General features: G+C 54.8%; 1 protein-coding gene across 1 annotated transcript in view; it reads right to left on the bottom strand.

The window, feature by feature from the left end:
- CLIP2 (CAP-Gly domain containing linker protein 2) overlaps positions 1-8,681 on the bottom strand; it is a gene marked incomplete at both ends in the record, with an annotated part of 26,739 nt that overhangs the window by 4,527 nt on the left and 13,531 nt on the right. The window contains 4 exon segments of the mRNA XM_021718942.1: positions 409-565; positions 2,847-2,930; positions 5,745-5,802; positions 8,401-8,681. The exon segment at positions 8,401-8,681 is cut by the window's right edge and continues 51 nt beyond it. Coding sequence (XP_021574617.1) covers positions 409-565; positions 2,847-2,930; positions 5,745-5,802; positions 8,401-8,681 — 580 coding nt within the window.

The raw sequence follows: 8,681 nt of genomic DNA, 5'->3' as shown, positions 1-8,681 counted from the left end.
GCCTTCTGAGTAGCCGGATTACAGGCATGCGCTACCACGCCCGGCTGATTTTTGATTGATTGTAGAGATGAGGTCTCGCTGCCCAGGCGGGTCTCGAACCCGCGGACTCAGGCAATCCACTCACCTCAGCCTCCCAAAGGCGCGGGATTACAGGCTGAGCCACCGAGCCCGGCTATTGGCTCAGTTTTAATTTCCAGCACGGCAAATACAGAACGAGCAAACACAAGCTCTCTGAAGATCCTCGTTAATTCCTAAGAGTTGAAAGGGGTCTCTGAAACCGAAAGGTCTGGAGAGCAAGAATCTCTCCTACGCGCTCCGCCTGGAGAGCCAGCTGAGGCCTCGCCCTTGTCGGCCGCCCAGCCCGCCCCGCCGCCCGCAGAGCACCCGGGCCGCCCGCAGCTGCCTCACCGCTCCTTCCGCAGCAGCTCCTGGCTGATGAGGACCAGCTGGCCCGAGGCGTCGTGGGTTTTCCGGGTCACGGCCTCCAGCTCGGCCTCCAAGTGCCGCTTCTCCCTCTGGAGCGCGTCCGCCTTCTTCTCTCCCGACTTGCACTTGCTCTCCAGTGCTGGGGTCGGCAGCAGGGGCGGGCGCAAGAGGGGTGAGGACACATGAGAATCTGTCCTTCCCGGGAGCCCGGGCAGGGTGCGGATTTCCCGGGGAGGATGGGGACACACTCCACGGCGTAGTTTGTTTCTTGGGAGAGACAGGGTCTGGCTACGTGGCCCAGGATGGAGTGCAGTGGCTTTTCACAGCTGCAATCATTGCACACTGCAGCCTCAAACCCCTGGGCTCGAGTGCTCCTCCTGCCTCAGCCTCCCGAGGTGCTAGAACTACAGAAACGCACCACCTCACCCAGCTCTCCATTGCGCAACTTTAAAAGCATCATGGGTCCCCGTCATCGCTAAGAGGCAGGCAGCAAAGGGTCCGAGAGAACCAAAAAGCGAACCAAGCCCCCAAGCACAGCAGCCCAGGCTCCCTGGTGTGGGGAGCAGACTCCCTTCCCAGAAGGACGCGGGTATCCACACTGTTGTCAGGACAAGGAGAAACTACACTTCACCTTGGCCTCGGAGAAGCCTGAGGTCCACTGACCTTTGTCGGGACCAATTATGCCACGTGATGGGGCCTGGACAGAAGCAGGGGTAGGAACCCTTTCCCAGGAGGGGGGGCCATCTCATGGACACCGCCACTGGCATTCCGGCGGACGAGAAGCACGGCCCACTTGTCACAAAATCACACATTCCAGGCTCCTGCCCGTCCCAAGCTCCATCTCTGTGTCTTGCGCTTGCCTGTGTTCAGTACCCTTCCCCCGATCTGAAATCCATGCTGGGTTTTCTTCTAGGGGCCAAGGCAGAGAGACCAAATCAAAAGGCCCACGAGAAACCAGAAGGTCTTCAAGACCAGAAGGGTGGAGCCCGTGATGGAATTTCAGAATGCAGAGGACACAGACCTCTAGAGAGAAGCCGGCCAGGGGCCCGACTGTATGATGGACACACGTGGGAGATGCCCCCACTCACTGCTGCCCTGGGCACACATCCATCTGGTACAGGTGACTGGGCCCTGGCCACTTTTTTCTCTCTCTTTTTAAAATATTGATTTTCCTGGTCACGCTCGGTGGTTCAGCCTGTCATCCTAGCACTTTGGGAGGTTGAGGCGAGTGGATTGCCTGAGCCCGCGGGTTCGAGACCAGCTCGGGCAACTTGGCGAGATCTCGTCTCTACAATAAAAATCAAAAAAATTAGCCAGACACGGCAGTGTGCACCTGTAGTTCCGGCTACTTGGAAGGCTGAGGCGGAAGGATCGCCAGAGCCCAGCAGGTCGAGGCTGCGGTGGTCGGGAGTGGCCACTGCACTGTAGTCTAGGTGACGGAGTGAGACTCCAACTCAAAAAAAAAAAATTCTTTTCCCTTTTCATTTTATGGAGATGAGGTCTTGCTATGTTGCCCAGGCTAGTCTCAAACTCCTGGGCTCAAGCATTCCTCCTGCCTTGGCCTCCCACAGTACTGGGATTGCAGACGTGAGCCACCATGTCCAGCCAAAATGTTCTTTCTTATAAATTTAACATTCTAGCCGGGCTCAGTGGCTCAGCCTGTAATCCCGTGCCTTTGGGAGGCTGAGGTGAGTAGATTGCTTGAGCCCACGGGTTCGAGACCCGCCTGGGCAGCGAGACCTCTTCTCTACAATAAATAAAAAAAAAATCAGCCGGGCGTGGGAGCGCATGCCTGTAATTTCGGCTACTCGGAAGGCTGAGGCGGAAGGATCGCCGGAGCCCAGCAGGTCGAGGCTGCGGTGGCCAGGAGCGGCCACTGCACTCCAGTCTGGGCGACCGAGTAAGACTCCAACTCAAAAAAAAAAAGAAAAAAAAATTTAACATTCTTTAAAAACAGAGATGGGTTTGTGACCCGCCTGGGCAACTACAATAAATCAAAAACTAGCTGGGTGTGGTAGCGCGCACCTGTAGTTCCAGCTACTTGGAAGGCTGAGGCGGAAGGATCACCGGAGCCCAGCAGGTGGAGGCTGCGGTGGCTGGGAGCGGCCACTGCACTCTAGTCTGGGCAACAGAATGAGACTCCAACTCAAAAAAAAAAATTAATTAATTAATTAATTTAAAAAACCCCAAAAAACAGAGATGGGGTCTTGCTATGTTGCCCGGGCTAATCTTAAACTCCTGGCTTCAAATGATCCTCCCACCTTGGCCTCTGAAAAGTGCTGGGATGACAGGCATGCGCCACTGTGCCTACCTGCGCTGTTCTGAACCAGGTGCCCCCCCACCCCATGCCCAATTGGCATGTGGCCCGGCAGGGCCCCAGTGAAAGCCCCCCATACCTGCCCTGCAAGAGGGAGACTTACCACTTACTTGGGCCCTGAGCATCTCGGTCTGGGACGTCAAGGCTGCTACCTCTTTGTCCCTCTTGTTCAGCTTGTCCTGCAGGCCTAGGGAAGAAGGGAGGACAGGAAGCATGAGTCCTCCTGGGCCGACAGTGGGCAAGCGCGGGTAACCCACCCTAACTAAGAAGATCCGACATTATGTGGTCTCAAGTGTGGAAAAGGGGGAAGATGGTAACAGTGCCCAGGTCAGCAGCTGGGTGTGTTCTGCCCTGGAGCCTGGGGCCGCCACGAAGGAGAGAATGCACGCATGGCGCTGCCAGACACACTTGCCTTCTGGAGGTCACTCCTAAGTGTCACAGAAGACCACTAAAAATACCAGCGAGACTTTAATTCTCGTGGAACTCAATACGCCGATTCTAAAACCACTGGGAAAATTAAGCAAAAAGAGGCCTTGGCGGTTCCTTGGAAGGATTTAACACCGAATCAGCATGCAAACTAGCACTCCCCTGCTAGGCACTCAACAGGAACGTGCACACCCATGCACGCAGCAGCACAATTCACAAGAGCCAAAAGGTGGAGGCAACCCAAGTGGGACCAACTGGTATGTGGATAAACAAGACGTGGCCCGACCACACCACGGAACAGTATTCAGCCATAAACAGGAATAATGCACCGATACATGCCACCACACGGGGGAACCTTCAAATCATTATGCTAAGGGAGAGAAGTTCGGTGAAAAGAGCCTATGGTGTGATTCTGTTCAGATGAAATGTCCAGAATAGATAAATCCATAGAGATGGAAACTACATTGGTGGTTGTCATGGGCTGGGGGAGGGGAGGATGAGAAGCGCAGTTAATGGGTGGGGGAGACGAGAATGTTTTAGAACTAGACAGTGGCAGCGGTTACACGATATTGTGAATGTGCTAAACGCCACTAAACTGTGTGCTTTAAAATGGTTGCTTTTTGGCTGCGCGTGATGGCTCATGTCTGTAATCCAGAACTCTGTGAGTCCGAGGCAAGAGGACTGCCTGAGTCCAGGGTTCAAGACTAGCCTGGGTAACATGGTGAGACTTTGTCTCAACAATAAATAAATTTTTTAAAAAATTAGCTGGACATGGCAGCGCGCACATGTAATCCCAGTTACTGCAAGGCTGGGGTGGAAGGATCACCTGAGCCCAGTAGGTTGAGGCTGTGGTAGCTGTGATCTTGCCATTGAGCTCCAGCCTGGGCGACAGCCCAACTCAAAAAAAAAAAAAAAAAAGAATAGCCAAGAGAATTGCCAAAAAGCAGAGAAGCAAAGACTACCCATGCTGGTAATCACAGCATAAATAAAGCTGAAATAATGAAAACATTACAGAACTGGCACATGAACAGACTGACAGCTCACTTGGATGGAATGAAAGTCCAGAAATAGTGTCAATTACCTACAGGAATTTAAAGATGAGAAAGGTAGCAATTCACTCAGTGGAGGTGCAGGGAGGGAAGGGGCTTTTCAAAAATGGTATTGGGATAAGCAGGTGCTCTATTGAGGAAAAAAATAAAAATGGATCCTTACAGCCGGGCTCAGTGGCTCAGCCTGTAATCCTGTGCCTTTGGGAGGCTGAGGTGAGTGGACTGCCTGAGGCCGCAGGTTCGAGACCCGCCTGGGCAGCGAGACCTCATCTCTACAATAAATCAAAAAATCAGCGGGGCGTGGTAGCGTGCGCCTGTAATTCCGGCTACTCGGAAGGCTGAGGTGGAAGGGTCACCGGAGCCCAGCAGGTCGAGGCTGCGGTGGCCGGGAGCGGCCGCTGCACTCCAGTCTGGGCGACAGAGTGAGACTCCAACTCAAAAAAAAAAAGGATTCTTACCTCACACCTTACAGAAAGATAAATTCTGGATGGGTCAGAGACTAAGACATAGAAAACAGAGCAAAAAAAGTACCACAAAAAACCATGGGATACACTTTAAAAAAGAACAGACCTAGAAGACATGAAAGAAAAGACTGATTTCTAAAGAAATCCTCATGGCAAATATCACCATAAGAAAAGTTAAAAGACAAACCACAAAGGGTGAAAACCGTATGCACTGTCACATCGGTAGAGAAGTCTAAAATTCAGCAAAAAGATCAACAACCCAGTCAGAAAGAAATGGGCAAAAGCTACAAGCAGGAATGGAAATCAGAAATACCCCTTAACTCCATTTACACAAGAGACAGGTGAGTGGAAGTCACCTCAGATAACACTTTCTACCTTTCAGATCGGCCGAGATCACAAAGTCTGACGACACGTTTTGTTGGTGAGGTTCGTGGGGAAACAGGCTTTCAACCACAGCTAGGAGGAGTTCAAACGGGCTGAGCCCAACGGAGGTCACAGTAACGGACTGTGGGGGCGTTTGTAACAGACCCAGCCTGCAGACACCCTGCGATCGTCAATGGAAACTGGCTAAAAATACAGCGGTGCCTCCACACGATGGAATATTCCACGCCACATAAAAGCAGGTACTACTCACGGGGCACAGTCTCCAAGACACACCGTTAAGTGGAATAAAGGAAGGGGCTGAGGGTGGGGACAGTTTGTGTCAGCCAAGCTGTGTTACCTAGCTGCTTGTATGTGCACATTTCTGGAAAGGGGATATAAAGGCGTCAACACTGCACCCTCAGGGAGGGAACTTGGGAGTAGGGAACGCTTTGCTATGCCCTCTGAACCATGTGAAGTTTCTAACTGCTTTTAAAAAGAAAGCTTAACCCCAACAAAGAATAAAGAACTTGGCACAGCACCCAGCTTCGATGAATAGAGCTGCCACCCTTCTCCCGTCGGAAGAAACAGCACGGCACACAGGACCAAACGGCAGGTGGCGCCAAACACAACGGGGTCCGCCAGAAGGCAGACCCTGCCAGCCTCTCCCCAAAGCCCGGAGTCCCACACGTGGCCACTCACCCTCCACGGTCTCCTTTGTCCAGATCTTCTCTTCCGAAATGTCGTTTGACTCAATCATCTGCAAGGAGACCTCCAGTAAGGGGGACGCTCACCTGCACCCTCGGCCTGGCCCAGCCAGTCCACCTGCAGTTTGCACAAAAGGGGGCCCAAGGGACGGACTCGAGGACTTGCAGGGATGGGCAGGGAGTGATGTCCTCGGCCTGACCTCCCTGACAACCGGGGACTCCCACTTGATGCCCCCAGCTCTGTGTGGACACTCCTGCCCTTGTTGAGAAGGTTTTTTGTTTTTTGAGTTGGGGGGTGTCTCACTATGTGTCCCAGGCTAGAGCGCAGTGTGGCACGATCACAGTTTACCACAGCCTCAACCTCCTGGGCTCAGGCGATTCCTCTGCTTCAGCCTTTTGAGTAGCTGGTATTACACCCAGCTAATTTTTTATTTTATTTCGAGTCTGAGTCTCACTCTGTCGCCCAGGCTGGAGTGCAGTGGTATGCTCACATCGACCTGCAGGGCTCCGGCGATCCTTCTGCCTCAGTCTCACAAGTAGCTGGAACTACAGGCATGCACTACCAAGCCCAGCTAATTTTTTGATATATGGTAGAGACGAGGTCTCACCAAGTTGCCTGGGTGGGTCTCGAGCCCACGGGTTCAGGCAATCCCCTTGCCTCGGCCTCCCAAAGTGCTGGGATGACAGGCTTGAGCCACCTGCCCAGCCTCATTTTTTATTTTTGTTTTTGTAGAGATGAGGTCTCACTATGTTGCTCAGGCTGGTCTCGAACCCCTGGGCTCAATCTTCTCACCTCTGCCTCCCAAAGTGCTGGGATGATAGGTGTGAGCCACCACACCTAGCCCCCATGATTTATATATATATATATGTTGCAGTGAAGATGAGGCAGATACTAACAAAAGTTTTTTAAAATTCCCATGTAAGCCGAGCTCGGTGGTTCAACCTGTAATCCCACGCTTTGGGAGGGCTGAGGTGAGTGGATTGTCTGAGCCCATGAGTTCGAGACCTGCCTGGGCAACTTGGTGAGCCCTCATCTCTACAATAAATCAAAAACATGGTAGTGCATGCCTGTAATTCCGGCTACTCGAAAGACTGAGGTGGAAGAATCGCTGGAGCCCAGCAGATCGAGGTTGCAGTGGCCAGGAACGGCCATTGCACTCCAGTCTGGGCGACAGAGTGAGACTCCAACTCAAAAAAAAAAAAACTCCCATGTATACTGCGTGAGACCAAAAATCCAGTTATCCTTGGACCTCTGAATCTGGGGGACATAATGAGTCCAGACTGAGGCCCCAAGGTATGCAGAAAATCAAGAGGTGGGCCTTCCTGAGGCCACTGCCACTCCTTGGCCGAGAGCACCTGCAAGTGATGTGTAGGGGGTCGTCCTCAGGCCTCTGTCCCCCATAGTCTGTGCAAGGGCCACAGCCCAAAACCACCCCTGCGAAGAGAATCCAGGTCCCGGGCTGCAGGCCTGTGTTTCCACCTGCCCTGAGCAGCTCTTCAAGACATGCGCACACAAGCTAATTTGGGGGTCTTCCTTCTCCTCCGGCTCACGATCCCGGGATAGCACTTGTTAAAGAATGTCCCCCCCGCGCCCCCGGGAGGAAGGGCCAGAGAGCAGACGGAGCAACCTCAAGGCACGACCCAGGCAGATCTCCCTTTACACAAGGACACCCTGGACTCCGGGACACTCTGCCACACGCTAAGTTCTGGTTTCAATGGATGTGGGGGCGTTGGCCCCCGAGAAGTCCTGGGGACACCTCGTTCACAGGCAACAGCCGAGCCGCTAGCCATGCCTCCTCTTCAGAGCTGGCTTTTGTCATCCTGGGCAGCCTGCCTTGGCCCCACGGGTAGAGGGCTGGACACCTCTTGGGGTCTTGGTTTGCTCACCTGTGAAACGGGGTTACTACTAGGCTCAAGGAGTTACAGCGAAACGGAGCAATGGAGAGCCTGGGACAAAATGGGGTGCCCAGAGCCACCCAAAAGGCCTTTCCCGGCCCCGCTGGAGGGGACACGGCCCACCTGGGTGCCAGCTGGGAGGATGTGCTCAGCAGAAGGAAGAGGGGCTAGACAGATGTTGGAGGGCTTTCCAGATTTGGAGCAAAACGGTTATTGTGGCAGTGGCCTCTCTGAAAACACACCCTCTAGGCTTCCAGGCCCCACTCCAGGGAGCCCCACACTCAGGAAGTGGCTGATCGGCCGCTCCCAAGCCTCCTTTGGGTTGGCAGAAAGCAGGCCACCCCTGGCTCCCTAGGTCAGCGCCTGCAGTGGAGATGGCAGTCCCCAGAGATGGGCGAGGCATCCCTCCACATCGTGCCAGCCCCAGGGCGCAGGGTCTGAGGTCCTGGGAGGACACAGGTGTCCCAGGGAGGTCCAGGAGCCCACGCAGGTGGAGGTGTGCAGGCGAGACAGGGCTTGGGGACGGGGAGGACACCTGCCCTCTGCACCCAGCTCGCACCTCTCCGGGATGCTCTGTGGGGGACCCATCTCTGACAGTGAGCCCGGGGCTCTCCTGAGCCAGGCATCCCCCACCCCTGACTTCCCTGGGCAGGCTCCCAGGGGCCAGGATCGCGCCTCTGGGCTGGAGAACAGCATCCGCAAATGCCAGCCCCCCCCAGGGGTCCTCCCGCCCGGCAGCAGGGGCGGCCGCCTACGTGGGTGTGCTGGGCCGAGCACAGGGACTCGACCGCCTGGAGTCTGTTCTCGGCCACCAGGAGCTTCTCGCGCAGCCTCTCGGCTTCCTGCTTGCTCTGAGCCTCCGCCCGCTGCAGGAGTTCGTAGTCCAGCATCTTCTTCTCGGCCAGCGAGATCTGCTCCTTGAGGAACTCGATGGCCTGAGCCTGGCCCCGGTACTCCGCGTCCAGCTTCTCCAGCTCGTGCACGCGCAGCTCGGCGTCGCGGCGCTGGTCCCGCGCCTCCTGCAGCTCCAGCCGGT

Source organism: Carlito syrichta, unplaced genomic scaffold (assembly GCF_000164805.1).
Source record: "Carlito syrichta isolate Samal-C Ts95f unplaced genomic scaffold, Tarsius_syrichta-2.0.1 Scaffold113493, whole genome shotgun sequence".
Taxonomy (NCBI): Eukaryota; Metazoa; Chordata; class Mammalia; order Primates; family Tarsiidae; genus Carlito; species Carlito syrichta.
The sequence above is the reverse complement of the archived record's forward strand: the minus strand, read 5'-3'. Positions and strand labels throughout refer to the sequence as shown.